We start from the raw sequence: 22617 nt of genomic DNA, 5'->3' as shown, positions 1-22617 counted from the left end.
AATTTCCCAGAGAATTAAGCACAGGACCTGGCACATAGGAAGCATTCCTTAAATGATAGATACGATTGTTATTATTAAAGATGGCAATAGAGACCCAGGAAAGGTAGGTGTGCGTGTGTGTGTGTGTGTGTGTGTGTACTATTCAGTAATTCTGGTGAAGGTTATGGTGATCTGGCTGCAGAAACAGGCAGTAGAGAGACATTTAGAAACTTGTTGCAGAGATGGAGAAATGATGGAGTCAGATCTAAGGCAGTGAGAAGTAGAGATGGAGAGAATGACTGCAGAGGTGGAGGAGGGCATTATGTGAGGCATTTCTGAAGGGTACTGAATGAGTCTGAGTGATTGGATAGGGGTGGAGCTTGGAGAGAAGAAAGTTGCCCGAAAGTCGAGGGCTTGGGGGAGTTGGCTAAGGAGAACACGTATGATTAGAAAGTGTTCAGGGGGAAGCTGGTGATTTGGGGGAATAAGAGATAGAAATAGATTTGCAGACCATCAACAGACTGATGGTAGGTAAGCTGTGGGCAAGAAAGAGCCATTCCAGAAAAACATGTGAAGCGAGAAGAGGAAAGCGACAGGTCCCAAGGGAAATCCTCAGTTTATGGGTTGGTCAGTTTAAAAAATTAGAAGAAAGGTCAGAGAGATAGAAGGAAGATTGGAGAGAGTGGTGTTGTGGAGGCAAAAGAAAAAATAAATTAAGAAATCAGGGATCGTTATTGTGATAACAGGATGCATAACACACAGGATCCTGTGCAGTGGCTCCATATAAGAAGTTCACTGCTTTTTGTAAAAGTCCAGTTCAGTGTGTGTGTGTGTGTGTGTGTGTGTGTGTGTGTGTGTTTGTGTGCACTTGTGTTGAGGTAATGTTCTGCTCCAAGAAGTTACTCAGGAACCCAGGTTGATGCAACCTAACATTTTTATCCTTACTTTTTTTGGGTCACCTTGAGAATAGATCCCCTTACCAGACAACCAGGAGAGGAAAAGAGCTTGGAGGAGCAAAAGGAGGAGACAAACCCCCTCCAGCATAACACCAGGCCTGAGAATAGAGCGCCACACTTCTCGGGGAAGGAACCTAATCTCTCAGCCCCACCCAACTGCAATGGAAGCTGGGAAATGTAGTCTAGCCAGGTACCTAGGAGGAAGAAGAAATAGATTTAGTAAATGGCAAGCAGTCTTTGCTATGCTATGCTTTGGTAAATGGATCACTGGTGACTTCCACAAGAATATTTTAGCAGGGCCCTGTGGAGTGGCAGAGTAGAGGGCTCTGCTGATCATAAGAAGAATACAAGCCACTCTTCATACCTTGTTCTTTCCAGGAATTACCAGGAGCTATCGTCAGCCTGAATTCTAGTCACCTGTTTGCTACAGAATGGAAAAACTAGTCACCATAGTAAAACCAAAGCTTTTTCTTTCTGCAGAGAGCCACAAAGCCTCAGCATACTGCAGTTGTTGTGGCTGTGTTCCCAGAAGCTCCAGCTTGACACATCTAGAGTCCAGAGTCTCTCTGATATCATGTGGGGATGGCAGGGATCAGGGAGCAGAAGAAGCATCTATTGCCTTAAGCGTATGCCGTATATGTATGTACATGTATATGAGTGTGTGTATATTCTAGTGTTGTGTATATAAAGATGACATTTGCACTCTGTCCCTGTTTGGAGAGTAAAGATCTATGATCTTAGGAGAGCAAAATTTAATTCTTAATTTGCTTTTTATCCAAAAGCTAACACTGCAGATATTGTGAGGTAAGTCAATGTACAGCCATTGCCATAAGAAGTGCCCTTGCATAGGCTTAACTGAAGAAAGTAATCATTACACACACACACGCCCCAATTCGCATGGCAAAGACTGTTACAAACCTGTAAGCAATGCTTTTGATGAGGGGCTAGTTAGGTGGTGAGAATTCTGCCCTGTTAACACATGTACTTAATCACACATTTAGCCATGCGGCTCCCAATAGGGACTTTTCCCAGCAGGATATGTAACTGACAGACTGGATTCTTTCTTATCAATTGAACAAACATTTATAGAAAGACCCTGAGAATTGCTGTAAAACTCCCATTATACTCTTTTCTTAGTGGATATTTGAAAGCTACATCATTAAGTGTACTTTTGCCTGTTTCAAAGTCTGTTAGTTCCATGGGAGAATCTGGAAGGGAGAGACGAATTTTTTCACGCAAAGGGATGAGGACTGTAGTTACGTTTGTGACTTGCCAAACTCTGAGAGAAGAGCTAGGCTGTCCATGTGATGCAAGTTGTTAGTTTGGGTGTTCTAAGGAGACTGGCTCTTCCAAGCTCTTTCTTCCGTGTGTCTCCCTAAACTACAAGCATAGCTGAGTCTTGAAATCACTGGGATGGTTGAGTCACTAATTTGGACTAAATGGTCCCCCCAAACCTCTGCATTATTTGAATTATAACCCACAATTCTTTAAGAATCAAATTCCTCCCAATCTGCCACTGAGTATAGAAATTCATCTGGGGCACCTGGGTGGCTCAGTCGGTTAAGCGTCCGGCTTCAGCTCAGGTCATGATCTCACAGTTCGTGAGTTCAAGCCCCATGTCGGGCTCTGTGCTGATAGCCCAGAGCCTGGAGCCTGCTTTGGATTCTGTGTCTCCCTCTCTCTCTGCCCCTCCCCTGCTCTCACTCTGTCACTGTGTCTCTCAAAAATAAATATTTAAAAAAAAATTTAAAAAAAAGAAAAAAAATTCAGCGAAAACAGAGCCAAGTAGATGGTAGATGGAAAACACATCTCAACTAAGAGATATTGTCTTCTGGTAGTAAAAAAAAAAAAAAAAGATCTATTGACATGGAGACCAGGGGGGCATAGGAGGTGGTTTTAAGGGGAAAAAAAGTGATGAAATTGAGGTCCTGGAGGACAGTAATTTCAGAGGCGTCAAGCTGGGCAGGTGGAAAACGCGAGATGGAAGAAGGGGGAGACCCAGGACCTTTTCGATGTCCTGTGTGTGCCCTTTGTGGTGTCAAACTGAAGCACTCTTCAGTTTCTCCAAAAGAAGAGTTTTTGGTAAACACAAGTCCTTTAAACTCACCTCAACCACAACCTTGCTGTACAAAAGCCCAGTTAACTTCCTCCCACAGGGCTGATGCCATCTTTCCCCTTCCAGAATGGCATGGAGGGACCTTTCACTCTCCCCGCATGAGTGAAAGGGACTCCCAAAGGCAAATGATATTTAGTTTTCACTTTTTCTAGCACTTTACAAGTTTGAGGTTTTCTACTAGAATGATTTAATATGGTTTTAAAATATCCTCCTTTTAGCTATTTGTGTCCTTTTTGGAGGTGTTAAACATGGAAGCAATTATCCTGTTCATGACAGGATTTTTTTTTTCCTTGGCTCAATAAAGCTTTGTGCTTTGTGACACCTGATGCGTAGGTAAGGAATTGGGCTTATTTTCTATTAATTCACAGTGAGTTTCTTTCCCTTAGAGAGCTAAAGGGTAGGATGTATGCTTCTCTGAGAGATAAACCACAATCTGTTAAGTGTGTAGGAGGACACTAAAAGCTAGCAAAGATTATGTTCTAGCAAAGTAAAATGTGAAAATCTTCCTTTTGCATTACCCTATAACCATGGCATAAAGGCAAAAAAAAAAAAAAAAGCTGATTAAGTGGTTTCGTGACAAATAACCTAGAAAAGGACAGTCCTTTTGGTTGAAATAATTCTGCCAGTCTAAGCTGAAGTTGTTTTCGGAGTGCGTGAGCCACTGTACTTTTTAGTCGATGGGTCCGTGATTCTGAAAGGCTCAGGTTCGTACCAGTGTTCAGAAAGCTGGGGCACCGCCAACAGGGAAGATAAAATAAGCTCTTCGATTTCATCCAGAGTGTCTAATGTGTGCCAAGGGGGGGGGTGCAAATCATATTAAAAGAGAATAGGGTTTTTGTTGTTGTTGTTCTTCATAGAACAATGAGCGCACCAGAGTAGATGGTTTGTGTTCTGCCCAAACTGTGGCCATAGTTAATTGTCGTTGGGAGCATAAAACATTTTATTCTATGTGAAACTGAGGCCAACACACATTTAAAAGTGCAACTTCTGGGGCGCCTGGGTGGCTCAGTCGGTTAAGCGGCCGACTTCGGCTCGGGTCATGATCTCGCGGTCCGTGAGTTCGAGCCCCGCGTCGGGCTCTGTGCTGACAGCTCAGAGCCTGGAGCCTGTTTCGGATTCTGTGTCTCCCTCTGTCTCTCTGACCCTCCCCCATTCATGCTCTGTCTCTCTCTCTGTCTCAAAAATAAATAAACGTTAAAAAATAAAAATGCAACTTCTTTCTTCATTTTCAGATGCTAGCAAGAAAATAGACATTTAAAAAGTTGCCTAGCAGAACTGACACTCCCCAGAGGTCAATAAATCTCATCCCAGAGCTGGAGGTGGATAGAGACGGCAGGTCAGAAGTGGTTTGCAGAACCCAATGAGCCTTTGTGAAACATGAGAAATATTCACGGGTAGTTAAAGTTGATATGAAAAAGTCAATTATCACAACCTCATGGTCATAACTTTTATAAAGGATTTTCTGTGGGGCAGCCATTTTCCTAAGTCCTTCATGGACGTTATCTCCGACATCTATCAAATTGGTGATCATCTCTGTTTGCAAGATGAGAAACTCAAGGTAAAGAGGGGTTAAGTAATGTTCTGAGGGGAATAGTGCTCATAAAATAGGGGAGGAGAGGCCCTGAGAACACTGAGATTCGAATTCAGGAAATCTTGAGTTGCAAGGCTGTGGTCTCAACCACTGTGCATCAATGCATCCAGAAATCCTTTTATGATTAAGACCATTGGAGGAGCCAAAGTCTTATTGGCTTATGTGGATGCTGATGACAATATAGTGCTATGTAGGAAACAATGAAATAGGTAAAATTTGCCTCTGGTTCTCATTCACTTCCTCTTTATTCCCCCTCCACGAACCCTGCTTGTTCTAACCCCATTCCATATTGCAAACTCCTTATTTCATTTCTATAGGGTTTTTTTTCTAGAAGGGATTACTGTTGGAAATATATTATATTAGTTTATAAAGGCTTCAGAAGTCACTCCTTTATGGGGTCTTCGTATTTTAATAGGAAATGTTTAAGGAATAAAAACTTTTTAAGACACCTAGGGGCCATTTCTAAAAATGATGCTTCGGTTTCCATTTCAGGTTAGTGGAGATGGTATTTTTCAGGCTGGGGGCTCTGTCTGAGGCTCTCAAAAAATACTATGGAAGGGAAGATGGCAACCTTCTTGTCTCCTGGAAAGAAACTGTAAAGAAATGGGAAGACAGAGTTAAAGGAAGGAGAAAACATCACGGGGATGGGGAAGTATCCAAAAAAGAGGAGATAATGAAGTGCTGAGTTCAAATTCCACTCCTGCCAGTTTCTAGCCATGTGACTATGGGCACATGGTTGAAAGTCTCCTATATAAGACTATTTAATAGAGGGGCGCCTGGGTTGCCCAGTTGGTTAAGCAGCCGGCTCTTGATTTGGGCTCAGGTCATGATCTCGCAGTTCATGAGTTTGAGCCCTGCAGAGGCTGCTTGGGATTCTCTGTTTCCCTCTCTCTCTGCCCCTCCCCCCTCTCTCAAAATAAATAAACAAACATTAAAAAAATAGTTAATAGAATTTGAGGATTAAGTAAGATAATGATTGAAAAAGGCAGCAACTAAATGCATGCTGATCATCAGGATGTCTTCAGCTAATGTTGATGTCCTCCCCTTCCCCTGCCATGCTGTGTATTATATTTGGGTGGGGGTGATCAAGAAGGGAAATGCTAAAGATTAGTGGAGGAGAACTGTCTAAAAGAAAAAGAGACTAAGCTGTGAAATACTGATTCTTTGATGTGAACCAATCTTGTCGCGTGCATTCACTCATTCATTCAAACTTATTGATTGCTTCTGCAATTCTCTTGTATTTTAAGCTTAGCCTCACTTGGGTCAGCTCTATACAGCATTTAGAAATGCTGATTTTGCAGCATCATGTCTTCACACATCCAGAATCCAATAAACCAAGGCAACTTAAAGCATTAGGCGTTGCTGGTGTCTCTCTTGGTCCTTCTTCAGATATAGTTTCCAAAGAGGACTTCAAAATGTTAAATACCATTTTAGTTGACACATTATCCTGGAGCACTCTGCTCAGAACACCTTATTTAATCAGCAGATCTACTACAAACCACTGGCCATTGCTCTCTTTGGTAGATGTACACTTGTGGCTGGGAAAATATCAAAATATGGTCATGGTTTACCTACTTACGAAACTCCACAGCTCCTGAGTTAGCCACAGCAGTTGAAGCCACATAGATGATGTAAACTATTGGATTATTAAGAGCTTCCCTGGATTTTAATTGAGGATCATGAGTTATATTCTTGTTCTTCAACTAAGACCATGTACAACATAGATGCCTGATGCCTCTGGCCCTTGAGTTATACACTAAACAGGCCAAGAAGGATAGATCTTAATCAGGACTAACTTCAAAGCTGTAAAGAGATGACTTTAGTCATCCTGTCATGGCACTATGCTACTGGTGGTTTGTACCCAAGCACTCCTTGAACCTCCAGCCTCATCAGCCTGCACATACAAATAAGGGAATGGTGATGTTAATTCTTGAATTTTCCTGGCCTTATAGTTCTCTCACCACCAAACTTCTGGGTCTCCCCAGCCAAATTCTCCCACTTCCTGACAGTTGGGAGGTCTGTTTCACACGTGTTCAGGGAGACGTTTGCACCCCAATGGGTGCAAACTGCTTCACTGGCTCTGCTCAGCACTGGCTGTGCTAGTTATCCCTGCTCTTTGTGAAGAATGATGCTCTCTACAGAACATTCTACCCTGGGTCTTCCCAATATGACACCTGGTGCCCTGTTCTAGCCAGGCTTCACCAAACTGCCAGAGTGTGTTTCACATAGAAAAAGAGAGAATCTTCCCCTCACTCTCTCCCCCATCTGTCACCTGGGCCCTGAGAAAGAACTGCCTGACAGACAAGTAAATATCTTCTTCAGATTATGCCTATCACCCCTCCACCTTCCCCATTTGCCACATGGGGTGATGTCAAGGACTGCAAGAGAACCATATCATCCCCTCTATTTTTGCCAACTCTGCCCTCTTTCCCCCAGGTCTCTATGAACCGACTTTCCTTCTCCTTCAGTCAAAAACCAAAAGCCTTTATGGGTACTCCCCTAGGCATATCTATGCCCTATGGGTGGGTCACTGCCTCATCGTCCCAGTCTCTATTTAGGCTGGGCCAGGTCCACAATGCTACTCATTCATGAAGTTTTCGGGTTTCAGTGAGCTCATAAACACAAGAAAACTGAGGATCTGATGATAGTTGGAGCCATCAGCCAGTGTAGATGATCAACACGAGGACTAACCCTCTCCCATCCTGTAAAGGGAGTCAGAGTAGCAGACAGAAGAACTGCTCTGGGGGAGCTTACTCACTCATTTCATCATGATTATATATTGAGCGAAGTGGAGCCCAACAAGGAGAAAGTATTTGGCCTAGACGTCATTTGTACCTGGAGCTGAAAGGAAGGTATTCATTTCTGTGGGTTTCAACCCAAGACAGAGGTTTAGTCTTTGACTTTAAGTTCTGCCAGGGCAGGAGAAAGGCAGGGAGTCGTGGAATCCAGATAGAGAGATAGGCACACCACCCTCATAACTTCAGAGAAGACAGGGAGACAGACAACATGGGTAGTGAGGTAGCTCTTTGTTCAACAGTGCACCATGGTTTAGTGACCAGGATCCTCAGAGCTAGCTGTCCAAAAGGAAGACACTATTTTATCCATGACCTCAGAGCCTCTTACCTTTTTACTTGAAACAGGACCTCCAGTCATTCATTCTGGAATCAAAGACCTCAAGGTCTTGAAAACGACCCAGTCTGGATTTGAAGGATTCATCAAGGACCAGTTCACCACCCTCCCCGAGGTGAAGGACAGGTGTTTTGCCACCCAAGTGTACTGCAAGTGGCGCTATCATCAGTACAGAGACGTGGACTTTGATACTACCTGGTAGGAGTGTGTGCTAAGGCCTGGCGCTGGCCATGCTCTCTTCCCGTTACTAAACCTACGTGGAAATCTTAGCTGCTATTAGCTAAAATGACCTTGAACGGACCACCTAAATTCCCTGACCTTTTGGTTTTTCATCGATTATATCAGTGTTTCTCAAACATTTACTGTGTGTCAGAATTCCCTGGGGGGCTTAGTAGAAGGCAGATTACTGGACATAACTCCAGAGGTTCTGATTCTGTAGGCCTGGGGTGGGGCCTGAGAACTTGCACCTCTAATAAACTCCCAGCTGCTGCTGCTGCTGCTGGACCAGGAACCACACTTTAAGAACCACCATGTCAGGTGAGGATAATGATATTCGGCTTTACTACCTCACGGTAGATACAGAGAGGGCTAAATGAGGGTGACCAACGCATCCAATTTTTCAAGGGCTTTTCTGATTTTAACACTGAAAAGTCCCACGCCCTGGAAAACCCTTTGATTGGTAGGCAAACTGGGACAGTTGGTCACTCTAGGCTAAACTCGAAATGAGATGATGTTTACAAAAGCAGTTTATAAATGATAAATGTGTTAACAACATAAAGGTACGCCTATCATTATAATATTCTTGGCAAGCAGGAATTAGGCCTCTGGACTCTGAGTTTGCTTTTTGACCAGGCATCTCATTCCTCTGCTGAAGTTCTCATTGCTAGAAACTGCTACTTTCTGATGAGCTAGTATCTGCCCCCTGGTAGCTTCTTCCCAGTGGTATAGTTCTGCTCTACTCCTTTTATTATGTGATGTGTCTGAAAATACTTACAGAGAACTTCACCTCAATCTTCTTTTTCCCGCGTGTTCCCCATTGGCAGCAGGCTGATGTATTTCTGTTAGAGCACAAAATTGAACATGGCAGAGTCAGGGTCTTAGCTGGGCCACCCACTCAGGAAAGGAACTTAGTGTGGATCATATAACTTTCAAGATTCCTCACGTCTAAACTGGGGATAATAATAGCACCTGCCTCAGGATATTGAGAGAATTCAATGAAGCAATCATAGAAAACCCAAAGCACAGAGCCTGGCACAGAACAAAACCCCTAAAAACATAATAATTCAAGGAACTGGCCAGTCTGAGCAGTAAGAGGGTTGGAGTACTTGGAGGTCCTCTTCATAAGTTCATCAAATGTGATGGAGATTTACCCTGGAATGCCCAGTGGGCCCTAGTTCCAGATGATGAAGATAGCCTAGTGACACTCAATACCTTTGTTGAATAGGGTGTGTGCGTGTGTGTGTGTGCACGCGCGCACATGTGTGGGTAAAAAAAGGGGAAGTGAGGTGTTTTTTAGGGGGCATTACCAGATATTAATCTCTTCTTTTTTTTAAAATTTTTTTAAACGTTTATTTATTTTTGAGACAGAGAGAGACAGAGCGTGAACGGGGGAGGGTCAGAGAGAGAGGGAGACACAGAATCTGAAACAGGCTCCAGGCTCTGAGCTGTCAGCACAGAGCCCGACGCGGGGCTCGAACTCACGGACCACGAGATCATGACCCGAGCTGAAGTCAGCCGCTTAACTGACTGAGCCACCCAGGTGCTCCAATATTAATCTCTTCTAAAACCAGCAATAAAAGGTCACCGCTTCTTAGCTTTATAATGCACTCCTAAAAGGCCACCCTATGAGTCCTTAGTTGTTTTTTCTGTGTTTTAGGGATACTGTTCGGGATATTGTCCTGGAGAAATTTGCTGGACCCTATGACAAAGGCGAGTACTCGCCCTCTGTCCAGAAGACCCTCTATGACATCCAGGTGCACTCTTTGAGCCGGGTTCCTGAGGTATGTTTTGTTACTTGCCATTCTGAAGACTGAGAGAACTTGTTGTGTCTCCTGTCAGCTCTGACAGAAGAGTTGAGAGTTAAAATAAGACAGTGGAAGACACATGAAAAATGACATCTGTTGTTGTTCAAAAGCTTGTTATAGCAAGTGAGAAGAGAGCAAAAAATGGAAAAATCTGTCCAACCTGAAAACATGGGCCGTTGCTGTAGTTCTTTAGTTAGTCGAAAATTCTTTGGGTCCTTACAACCTGCCACAATTTAAGCCTCATATCAGGACTCTAATGCCTTGAAGGAGGGATAATTCGGCCAAGAGTCTATGTTTCAGGGTAGCTGGAGAATGAAGGATAGATGCAGACAGATTCCATCCATCCATCCATCTGATGTTATTGAGTAGTTGTTATATCTCTGTCAGCACATGAAGAATACAAAGAGAAATTAGTGTGCCTACCCTTAAAGGGTTCATTATTTGGTAAAAGAAGACAATAAGTAAACTAACGATCCAGTAAAGCATAAAGCATTACAGAAATACAGAGAAAGGCACCTAACTCAGGTATGGAAGATTGGGCCAGCCAGGCTTTATGGAGGGAGAGGTGTTTGAGTTGAGTCTTAAGGGTCAAGTAGGGGTTGGTTATCTGAGTTCACACTCAAGGGTGAGGGAGCATGGTAGGTATAAGGCAGGAGCAGCATGGAATAATCATTTGCTGTTGAGGTTTTGGGATATGTGAAGTGCCAGGAATGAACATCTTTCCATGTGCCTAAGGATGAGGCAGAAATCAGACCAGGAGGATGTTTGTGAGTTTGTTTATAGTCTGTATTTTATTTTCAAAGCTCTTAGGAGCCACGGAGGGGTTTAACCAAGGTGTAGCACTACTGAATTTGCACTCTAGAAAGATCACTTTAAAAGAAGGGTGGTAAATTAAAAGGACAGCAGACCACAGATGAGGAGACCTGCAGGGAGGCTATTGGGAGGCAGAAATCTGGCAAAGAGGGTCTGAAGTAAGTAAAGCCATGATGGGTGGAGAAAAAGAGTATCAGTCTTAGACATGGGCAAGAGGGATCCTGCCATGACGTGGAACTTTCCAGGATGTTTTCTGGCTATCCTTTCTCCACTGGATGAAGAGTCAGTGGGGCCAAGGCAACAAATCCTTCACAGGGGCACACATCCCTTTACAGTTTCTCTGGATACCTGCACCCCAGAATTAACTGCCCAAAGAACCCTGAGACCACTTTTAGAACCTGTGCAAACCTCTTCCCCAGATCCACCCTCCGGAGGCAGATCATGCCATCAGTGTGTATACCCTTGGGCCTGCGAGTGGGCAAAGTGGTGGAAACTGCTTACAAACACTCAAGCTAGCATGTCCACATGAGGCCAAGAGAGAGGAAGGGATGGGCCAGGGGCTGGGGGCTGGCTCTTCCCACACTACAACATCCTGCATTGCAAGCAGTCAGAGAAATTTCAATTAGGTTCTGGCTTTCCAGGCTGTTATGAAGGTATATTTGTCAAGTAAGAAGGATAGAACATATTTCACTTAAAAATTTCTTGCTTGGGGGCGTTTGGGTGGCTCAGTTGGTTAAAGGCCAGACTCCTGGCTGTGGCTTAGGTCATGATCTCATGGTTCACGAGTTTGAGCCCCACATAGAGCTCTGCACAAACAGTGCAGAGCCCGCTTGGGATCCTCTCCCTCTCCCTCTGCCCCCTCCCTGCAAAAAAACCAAAATGTTGCTTGCCTGATTCATAACTTTAAACATCTGGCATGTGGGCCTCCAATTGTACTCTTACCCCAGGGTCTGTAAATGTTCAGGATAGGCTAGAGAGGAGGAAACAGACTGAGGAAGAATTTAGGAGGTTGACTGGCCTCCACCAGGAGGCCAGTTAATATACTGAAGTTCTCACTGTTTTCTGACCCAAGGAACGCTTACTTTTCTGAAAACCGATTTTGTACTTGGAGGGGAAAAGAATGCGTCCACCATCTAATAATGGGACTAGCAGGAGACAACTGTGTCACGCAGTAGAGGAACATCAGAAAGTGTCTCAGAGACGGAGGTGGAACTTGAGTAATGGACTCACAGGCAGTTGAGTTACTGGGGAGGAGTGACAGAGAGATAGATTCACAGTTGCCCAATGTGATCCATATTACTTTGGATTCCAGATAGAAGATATGGAAATCAGCCTGCCAAACATTCACTACTTTAATATTGACATGTCCAAAATGGGATTGATCAACAAAGAAGAGGTAAGAGAACTTTAAAAATGTTTAAAGAACGCCTACCCTCCTACCCCTGCACCCTTACCTGTCTTTTTAAAATTGGGATGATAATATCACCAACCAAAACTCTTAACAGCTGTTGCTTTTGGAATATTTATAGTTGCCACTGATTAGAGTCCTCTTAGATTCTGGGCCTTTCAAAACCTGGGGCTGGACTGCCTTAGAGGTGGATGAATGATTATGGAGAAGGGTTGGAAGCTAGAGAGATTAAAAGACAAAGAAAGAACAGAGTGTGCCAGAGGAGACAGCTCGGAGATGTACTTCGAAAAGTGCCACACAGGGTCACAGCTTTGTTATTCTTCCATCATGAGGCAATAAAGAGAAAAAAAAAAGATTCTATTTCCCTTTTCTTTCATCATCTTTAACTTTTGACTAAGTAGTCAATTTAAGTAGCATATAAACAGAAAATGTAAACAGAAAGAAAGAAAGACTCTTTCCAACTGTAATTATAGAAAGCAAGATGAGGGGGTGCCTGGGTGGCTCAGTCGTTACACATCTGACCCTTGATTTTGCCTCAGGTCACGATCTCATGGTTTGTGAAGCTCTGCACTGATGGCATGGAGCCTGCTTGGGATTCCTTCTCTGCCCCTACCTCACTCGTATGCTCTCTCTTTCAAAAATAAATAAACAGAAAGAAAGGAAGAAAGAAAGAAAGAAAGAGGGAGGGAAGGAAGGAGAGAAAGAAAGAAAGACAGATGAGGAAATGCACTTTTTGAAAGGAAACCTTGTTTTGGAAAAACACCCTGACTTGTTTTAAGCCATGGCAGAAGGTTAAACCAAGTGTGTCTGGCTAGACAGCCTGAAGTAGTGTGTCCTGGGAGATTGGAACTGTCCTTCCCCTCTTGAGCCACTTTCAGAATGGTAGGATTTCTCTATTCCTGTTTCTGTCCTGCAAATTATGTTAATGGGCTCCATCGGGCTGTGCTACCACAGCTGTAGGAACAGCACTGGGAAACAAAGGCTTAGGCGCCTGGGATAGCTTCTAGAGAACTGTGAATCACAGACGAGAGCAACATTGATCCCAGGTACTGTTCATTCAACTGAACAGGGAGGCAGCATCGTTTATGTCACTGGAAGAAAAGGATGTCAATTACCAGCATACCATTAATTAGAATTAAAGCCCTTTAAAATCATTACCTTCTAAAGGGCAACAGAGGGACCTGAAAGTAATCTTGGCCATGTCGACCAAAGGTAAAACAAATGGGCCCCAAACAGAGAAGGGTCAAGCTCATGACTGGAGCAGTGCTCAGCTGAGGAACCAGCAAAGAAACGAGGTCTCCCCAGGGCCCCCAAACACCTGTGACCTGCACTGATCCCAGCTCAAAGACGTGTCGCAGGGCTTGCCAGGTGTGTCCCTATATCCAAGAAGTCAGACTTGCAGCTTCCTCAGCTCCCACCCGAAGCCTGCGTGGGGGCCCCGAGACGGGAAGACCCAGATCCTTGGGGCCAGGGGTCCGAGTGAAGGCACCTGAGAAGCCACACAAGTTGTCCTGACTCTGTGTCTGTGCTTTGGGGTTGGGGGGTGGGAGCTGCTCTCAGGCCCTCAGCCAGCAGGCGTGTACAGAGTGAGGGCAACACATGAGAAGCAGGGAGTCAGGACGCACTGACAACAGCAGAGAAGTGACAAATGACAGGGTGGGAAGACAGAACATCTCTAAATTTACAGCTGTCTGAAACCACTTAGTATTGGGCTAACAGCCCTGAGGACCTCAGATGTTCCTGAAGGCGTGGTATGATCGCATTGGACATTGATAGGTGTTCAAAGTGAATTCTCAAGCAAAGGCCAAATTATGTTCACCACATTCTGTTTAAAAAGCAGAGATAGATAATGCATTTGAGAAACATTTATATCCCAGTGATTAAAATCTTTCAAACACTCTTAAATTTTCTGGACAATCAACTCATCCCTCCACTATTGCCAGAAAAATAAAGCATTACCCTGCTTCAAATAACTTGACTTTAGTGCATATATGTTTTCCCATTTAGTGAGTTGTTGTTTTTGGTTTTGATTTAATATTGATTCATAGAAAACAGGAGAGGTCTATTTTAATGCTTCTGAAGTTGCCATGTGGCTTTTCTACAGGTCTTGCTACCATTAGACAATCCCTACGGCAGAATTACTGGAACCGTCAAGAGGAAGCTGACTTCGAAGCTGTGACAAAGTAGCTACCATCGCCAGGAGCCTACTCTCAATTGAGGATTTCCTTCAGCCTCTTGTGATGCTTGAAATCATAGCATGTAACCATGCAAATTTTCAAACTAGTATGTTGATTTATAGTGTTAATTTTCCTCCTGTATGAAAGAATTCTTCTGCTCCTAGCTCAGCAAGGTGTTTTGTGATTAGTAATTATAACATGCTTTATGGATGCAGTTTACTTTACAAATGCTACACGGTATTAGAACAGTCATAAATCAAGATTTCTTTTTAGTTGTCTTGTGCCTTCCTATCTTTGAGAAGCTTTAGAACCAATTCACTAAGAAAATAATCATGAATTAATGGATGTGTCATATCAATTACTTTGTGCACAAGTTCAAAAGTAAGCACTGTTTTCATCCTACTGATGCAAAAACTGCTTTTAGGCAATGCAGAAAATATAACGACAAAATCATCTTTTGAAAACTTTCACCATTGTGACTTCCATTAGACTGAATATTTGGATTTCTAAGAATGCTCTAGCATATGTATCACTGGGAATTTATTTATATTCTAAAAATACTTTTATAATCTTAATGTATTGGTTTTATGACTTTTACAACTCTTAGAGAATATATAGTACACACTGAAAAAAAGTATAACTTATTTTTCTTTGAATAAGGTCTCACTTTGGCACAAAGAACCCATCTAATAAGTGCTGAGTCAATATACCAATCAATGAATATACATATAGAAAGAAGACGACACTCTATACAAATATCAGTGATGATGATTTCTAGATTGTGGGATTAGGAGTGATTTTTATTTTTTGCCATGTGCTTTTCTGAATCTTCCATATCTGAACATTTATTACTTTTATAATCAGAGAAATAAATATAATTGATGATTTAAAGATATATACAGACTTGACTGGTGATTATCTTTATATCAGTTGAGTAACACTATATATATATGTTATATATATATATATACTATATATAATATACATATATGGTATATATCATATACCATAGAGATTCATAAACTATAATTAAACTGTAATTTTAGAAACCCATGATGAAAACCTGTCCACATGAACATGGAACCTTCTTCCATTAAAAAAATCTACATTTATTAACTTTTTTAAATCTCCATTTTTTATAAATGCTTACATGTAAGTACTTAGTATTATTTGATAATTCTGCTTCATTCCCCTTTGTAATACTACATAAGCTAGCATGGTATAGTGTTTAATTTCACAAACTCACTTAAATCCTGGATCTCCTTCTTTCTAGCTATATGATAAGTATCCTCATCTGTAAAATAGAGGTGAAATAGAATCTAACTCAGAGGTATTTCAAGCATCAAATGGGTTAATGTTTGTAAAGTGCTGTGATAATGTTTATGGCTGACACACAGAAAATTCTGTACGGGGCACCTGGGTGGTTCAGTTGGTTGAAAGTCAGCTCAGGTCATGATCTCACGGTTTGTGAGATGGCTCTGTGCTGAGAGCATGGACCCTGCTTGGGATTCTCTCCCTTTCTCTTTGCCCCTCCTATGCACTCTCTCTCTCTCTCTCTCTCTCAAAATAAATAAATATTTAAAAAAAAAAAAAAAAGAAATTTCTGTATGTGTTTGTTAAATGAAATATCTTGCCTTCTTTTCGTGTGTTATTAGACCCAAGTAGAAAATCTTCTTTGGACTTTATGAGTGAGGTGAGAGATGGGAGGCCGGAGAGCAGCAAGCCCTAGAAAATGCTGGAAACCCCACACAAGCTAGTGCCTGCTGGGAAAGAACACGAGATAAGCAGGATGAAATAATATGATAAGGAAAGTTTTGTGCCACACTGAATACTCATGTTACAAAATGGGCTTCTATATCATGTCACTTGGGTGGCCAAATTGCTTAGTACATTTTATTCCTCTGCTGATTTGATAATCCTGTTTAAAGAGGAATTTAGAATTTAACATGATTTTTTCTAAAAACAAACAAACAACAAGAACAAAAAACGTAGGCCCTCCTTACTAGCTATTATCTTGGTCAGGAAAGTTTTAGAAACACTGTATTTGCTTCAGAGAAGAAATTGATGTTAGAACAGAATCGTTAGACATTGTGCCCCGTTTTGAACATACATGCATTGTGCTTCTCCTGAGTCTTAAAACATTTATTGTAGTCGATTGCAAATGAGCTATTGGATGTTGTATCCCAGGTGTTATTTCCCAGGCAGGAGAGCCTGGAGTCTGAAATTTTCAAGGGCCAGAATCCTATTTTGTGAAGAATGTTTTCTTGTGCTTAAAATTGTAAATTATGCTGAAAAACAGGCTTTCGGTTTCACCCGGTTTTGTCAGTGCTGGCAGATGAGCAGGCCAGCCTGAACTACAAACACCGGCCAGGTAATTTGTATCAAAACATTTTGTAATTTTGTCATAGAAGGCTACAGGCTCTCTGTTCCAGTTTTTCTGGGAACCCACTTGCTCTACAGTGCTTTCTCTTCCCTTCCCCCCATCCTTACCCCGGCCCCATCTCAAGTACTTTCCTGGGGGAATAAAGCAGGTGACTCCAGCCCATTTGCTGCCTGGAGGCAGTTTGCCTGGCACCCAACAGAGCAGCTGTCATCTGGGGCTTGTGGTTTCAGCAGCCAAAATTCTAAGACTTAGTCGAAATCCTCTAAATTTCATCTCAGAACTTTCATTGAAACAGCCTCAGAAAATGCATTCCATTCCTTTTCCTTTTTAGTCAGACTTAAGTTCACACCTTTCTTCCCCTTTAGTAACCTGCTTTTTCTCCCTTTGTTCTCAATACAATAGAAATCACTCTTTGGAAACAGTGTTTTTACTTGTTTGTTATTGAAACAGAATTTAGCTTTTTCAACTACGTGCAAAGATTTAACTACAGAAATCTGAACTTCTTTCTAACCTCCTAGGCCTCTGTTCAGAAAGAGCATTGATTTTTTTTTTTTTCCCTCCAGACTAGGGACTGGATGGACTTTGCCTTTTGGAGTCTCCTTTGCAAAACCTTTGTTTAACTTCTGCTTCCTTAGCTGCATTTTGGAGGAAACCAAAGCTTCTTTCTAAAGTCATGGATTTCAAGCCTTCTAACTCACTGGGTTCTTCCTGCTTCCAAATAATGGAAACTTATTCTCTTTGAATTTTTCATAGTCTTTGTTCCCATTTCTGTCAGAGTGCAGCTGCCTTTTGTTCTTCCATTTGCCTGGGCTCTTTTTCAGGAATTCTTAAGGTTTTTAGATTCTGTGGATATCCCATTGAGAAAGAATGGCTATGGACCTTCTTCCCAGCAAAGTGCTCATTCATGCCTCTACAGGGACCTCAATATCTGCCAAGGAGGTCATTTACACTCAATCCTTAAAGTGTAAAAGATTCCTTTGGAAATTTACACATAAGGAATATATTCAAATAAACTTGGAAGGAAGGTACACTGATTCCCTTGTATGAGAAAGGGAAAACAGTGTGTTTAGGATAAAAGAGAAGGACCCCAGATATATAGGGGAAAAGACATTGTAGGACATGACAGTGTTGTGAGTTTTACTTGAATGGTGGAGGGAGCGGTGACACATGTAACTCAAATTATTTGGTTCTTAGAAAATCATAGAAATTGAATGCTGAAATAAACTTCTGGTTGGATTTGTTTATTTTACATAGGAGGCAATTGAACCAACAGAAGTTAAGAGACTGGTACAGGGTTTTACAGAAAAGTCAGCAACAGATCAGAACCCAGGTCTGCTAACCCATAGTCCAGGGTCCCTTTCCTCCTCCAATGTGGAGCCATAGCTTCAAAGTTTTCCTTTTTAACTCTGTGTAAATTAGGCTAATGTTAACTTACTCCGCATTCTGCGTGCACACCATACAGAAGGTTGATGAATAACCTACAGACATTAGGGTAGCTAGGAGAAGTCACCTTAGCATTAAAAATTAATTAGGAAATCTGCCTGAATAGATAATTAAACAGACTGATGTCAACCTAATTGGCTCAAATTAATGAATGCAGATCTACTTAGATTTTTAAAATTTTATCTTTAAAATTTTGTTGATGTTTGTTTTTGACCCACACACATCTTCATTAAAATCACAGACGTATCAGAGGGCTCCCTTTCATTAGTCTCACAAAACCATTTTGAATGTCATTGAATGTTCATTTTGAATTAGGGATGAGATGTATTTAGAATTCACCAAATGCCTCAACTAACTTAGGTCTTTGGGGACCAATAAAAACTTATATGCATTTTGCTCAGCACATTTCCCTTAACTCAGCATAACAATTTTTCATGGAGCTTAAATAATGCAAGTTTTTTTTTTCCTTTTATGTGCCCTTATGAAGATAAAGTATCTAAAACCACCCCAAATCCAAGGACCTAAGAAAGTAATTGTTTTATCTTTTAGCAGCATTAGAATGTATCAAATGAACAGTATTTGGACTGAGCATATGTTTGTTAATTCTGTGACTCTTCTGGGCTTGATATGGAGTGAGAGCATAGTAATAAAATCATACTTTAATGTACTTTTCCTGTTATACTAATATCTGTACTATGTACTCTTATTCAATTCTCCATCAGTCTTATGAGACTGGTATTATGGAAGGGTTGCTACTTTCCCCACAGCATCCATCCTCCTGTCTTTGTGTAGCTGAATACTTGGCTATCTGAAATAAACACTACAGTTCCCAATCTCCCCTATAGCTAAGTATGGCCAAATGATTGAAGTTCTTGTTACAGAGATATGAGTATTAGTGCTGGATGCAACTTCTCAAAACAGGTACCCTTCTTTCCTTCTTGGCTGGAATACAGTTGTGATAAACGATGCTTAAGCAGCCATCTTGGACCACATAGGAAGCTATGTATTGAAGATGGTGGAGGAACACACTAGGAGAAGACTGAGACCCAATGACTGTGGGGTGGCTGTCCTGAGCCTGCTCTGCTTACCTTCAGACCTCATATATACAGTAGGGAAATCTTATTTGTCTAAGTCATTGTTATTTAGATTTTCAACCGAAACCAGCCCTAAATGGTATACGTGAGCTGTTCTGTCCCAATGGCGACGTGCTGTAAGTCTGAAATGTGCAGTGGCTTTTGAAGATGTGTTTTATTATTTTGTTCTTTATTTTTATTTTTTTTAAGTTATGCATCCACTTGAAAGGGCATTCCTTTTTTTTTTTTTAAGTTTATTTATTTATTTTGAGAGAGAGAGAGAGAGTGAGGGAACAGCAGAGAGAGAGAGAGAGAGAGAGAGAGAGAGAGAGAAAGAATCCCAAGCAGGCTCCGCACTGTCAGCGCAGAGCCGGACGTGGGGCTCCGACTTATGAACCTTGAGATCAGGACCTGGGCCGAAACCAAGAGTCAGACGCTTAACCAACGGAGCCACTGAGGCACCCCATAAATGTATTTTTAGAAGATTGTAAAGTATGTCAATAATTTTGGTATTGTGCATGGAAACGGTAATATTTTGGATATGTTAGATGATTTTCCTGCTCCCTTGTGTGACCACTAGAAAATTTCATAAAAAAATGTGACCGCTAGAAAATTTTAAGTCACACATGTGGCTCACATTATATATTTATTGGACAGCGCTGACCTAGTGTTGCTTTGCTCTGTGTCTGTAGCTGCAGTAGAGAACAGGTGAAGTACCTGAGGCTGAGGGGAGCCGTATAACTGCCCAAGTTCCCCTTTCAAGTAAATGGTGGGGCTGGCCTCAAGCTCAGGTCTATAGGAGCAGCCTCAGTCCTCCCACCCACTGCGGCATGGTGTAGATCAACCCGTGTCATTGGGTTGCGGCACAGGAGAGGAACACAGTCCCAAACACGAATTTATTTGTCTGTTTGCCTCTTTATTTATTTACTTATTTATATTTTAATTCCAGTGTAGTTAACACGTAGTGCCAAACACAAAGTCTTAAAAACAGGAACTGCTGGTTGCTTGAAGAGTTTTCCTGAGCGTCCTTCAAAATGTTTGTAATCGTGAGTTTTATAGTCTTATTTTCAAGTTGTGTATTTCCTGGCACAGAAAAGTAAGAGTGTGACCCACTGAAAAAGGAAATGAAGCACACTTTACCAAATGAGTCTGCTGTCTGTAATTTAGAAAGAAGACGTCTGACTTGCAACGTTGCCATAGATGTCTCTGCCCCACAGATGACAGAGCTGAAGAATCTTGTGGAAGGTCTGTCCTTGCTGCTTTACCTGACTCTTCTGGAAACTTAAGGCCTCTAAGCTCTGTGATCTCAGATGCTTAGACGATAGCATATTCTATCTTGTGGCATATGTTCCCTTATTTTGTTGTTTATAGGTCTGGCTTCCCCAGGCCATGGCCTGCTCCACAGCTACCAAAGGCATTCAGTATTATTTACACCTTAATTCACTGACCTCTTTCCCACCTCTGCTATGATAAAGGTAGTAGCTCTGCCCAGGCACCTCTTCTGTGGAAGTCCGGCACATTTTCCATTTGGAGATTGCCTGGCATCTCCAGCTTTCCGAATTTCTCCCTGAAGATAATGGTGGACAGGAAAACCCTGCACAACTGTGGTAAAGAGACATCAACCTAGCTATGTTCTTGTGGGTAGCCAAAGACTTCTCTTGCTTTTATTCACAGGGTCCTGCATTATTCTGCCCCAGGGCTAGGCAAGGTGAAACTCTTTTCTTGAGGTTCGAAAAGATATAACACGGCCACAGTCACCAAAGAATGAGATGTGATCGTTTTACTCTCTTTCTCTCTATGTAGAATGGCCACCACTGGCCAGCAATGGTACCCAAACCACTTAATTGCCTATGGAGCTACAGCATGAAGCTAACGAGCTGCTCATTACTGTACCCATTGCTCTCTCTTTCCTTCCTGTGGCTTCTGTTCCTGGTTTAGAAGCAGAATTAACAAGTTTTCTCATAAGAAGCTTATCTGTCCTACAGCAGTCAGCTCTTTGAACATTTAACTTCATCTTCCAAATCATTACAAAAAACACTTAATGGCTCTGTGCCCAGGCCTGACCCCTGCAGATCCCATTTGCAATGACCGTCAAAGGCAGATGGATCACCACCAGTAAGTACTCTTTGCATTTGGCTTCCAACTATAGGAGTGGTTGGGCAACTGAGGGTCATTAGACTTTTCCAAATTAAATTCCTCCAAAGATCTATTTCTCTAATGCAACACAAGGACAGCATGTACCCCTGACCGTGTATGCTAAGCTTAGAGAGACAAAATCCATGTTCTCATAGGGTACTTACTGAGGATAGAACGAGGAGACTGCCACCAACTGGTCTCTGAATATGAAGATTATTCAATAGTCACCATGTCCATTAAGTATCAAAAATGACGCTCAAAGCTGCTGCACATTCCAGCTCAGTGTGTGCCACCTTGTTTTCTTTTCAACCAAATCTACTTATAAGCTCTAGTTCCTGAATTAATTTACTCTGAAGCTCCTCTCTGTGTGTTCTTTGCTTTACATCAGGGGTCTAAATTTCATATACCTTGTAATGACAATGTAAAAGTGTGCAGTTGTTGGCTGCAAGGTATTAGGGAATTAAAAAGATTGTAATAAATTGGAGTTTTCAGGCTCACCTAGAAGACTGCAGATGTAGTTGTAAGAACACAAACATACTGCACTAGCCAAAGGACAACATGTCAGCTTAGATTCCACTGAAAAGAGACCAGTTTGTGACCTTGCCTTTAAATCAATTCATTATACGTCCTTTGTAGAGTCTGAACCCGAGGCTCAAATGCGGGGTGGGGAGGAGAGGTGGAGTGGCAATTATTTTTTTTTTAAATCCTTCATGATTCTGATATCCTGTCTGCCCCTCTGGTTGAGAATAATCAAATTCAACATCAAACAATTCTCACATAAAACATATTGGCATCAAGGCACTCTCATTCCCATTTACGCTCATGAAGTGCTTCCCCGTGTGTGTGTGTGTGTGTGTGTGTGTGTGTGTGTGTGTGTGTTTGCTCCTAGCTGCAGACCTGGATCACATTAACAGAAATCTGGTGTGATCGGAAAGGAATCAGCCATTTCTGGTTTTACAGCTGTTTGGAGACAAAGGCTGCCTACCTGCTGAATTTCAAGTACTTCCAGCCTCTCCCTATGGCCTTGTTTTGATAACACTTCCTTTCCGTGAATTGGGGGGTGGGGAGAAAGCACCCTCAGTTATTGCCAAGGTACTTAGGCCAGCCGGTTGTAGGCCTTTATTCTGGGTGTAAGAGAGGCAGACTAATTTCCTAATTTTGCCTGAAAGCTGTCAACAGAGGGCTAAGAAATGAATTGATTCTTTTCAGTTTGCTTTTCAATTAAGATATTTTCCTTTCCCTTTTTTTTTTTTTCTCTTCATGACAAGCATTTATAGAGCAGTCCAGGTCGAAAGCTTAGTTGAGTTAGGTTGGGGTTAGTGAACAAGGCGACTGTGATAAAAGCATCCAAAGACTGCATGGAGTGTAATCCCAAGTTCAAATCTAGAG

The 22617-nt window shown here is 42.0% G+C and overlaps 2 protein-coding genes across 6 annotated transcripts in view; one reads left to right on the top strand and one right to left on the bottom strand.

The window, feature by feature from the left end:
- Window positions 1-15088, top strand: part of LOC106973351 (uricase) — a 32394-nt gene extending 17306 nt beyond the window's left edge. For both annotated transcript variants that reach the window (XM_053214331.1, XM_015070407.3), the window contains exons 5-8: window positions 7783-7969; window positions 9648-9771; window positions 11921-12004; window positions 14121-15088. In XM_053214331.1, the coding sequence (XP_053070306.1) occupies window positions 7783-7969; window positions 9648-9771; window positions 11921-12004; window positions 14121-14195 (470 nt within the window). In that variant the 3' untranslated portion in view covers window positions 14196-15088. The remainder of the gene's footprint in view (window positions 1-7782; window positions 7970-9647; window positions 9772-11920; window positions 12005-14120) is intronic.
- DNASE2B (deoxyribonuclease 2 beta) overlaps window positions 1-22617 on the bottom strand; it is a 96561-nt gene that overhangs the window by 32231 nt on the left and 41713 nt on the right. For all 4 annotated transcript variants that reach the window (XM_027058748.2, XM_053214329.1, XM_053214328.1 and 1 more), the window contains one exon: window positions 8766-8829. The gene's annotated coding sequence lies outside the window, so the exon portion shown is untranslated. The remainder of the gene's footprint in view (window positions 1-8765; window positions 8830-22617) is intronic.

The sequence above is a fragment of the Acinonyx jubatus genome, chromosome C1, assembly GCF_027475565.1.
Source record: "Acinonyx jubatus isolate Ajub_Pintada_27869175 chromosome C1, VMU_Ajub_asm_v1.0, whole genome shotgun sequence".
NCBI lineage: Eukaryota > Metazoa > Chordata > Mammalia > Carnivora > Felidae > Acinonyx > Acinonyx jubatus.
This window is presented reverse-complemented; position numbering and strand designations above follow the sequence as displayed.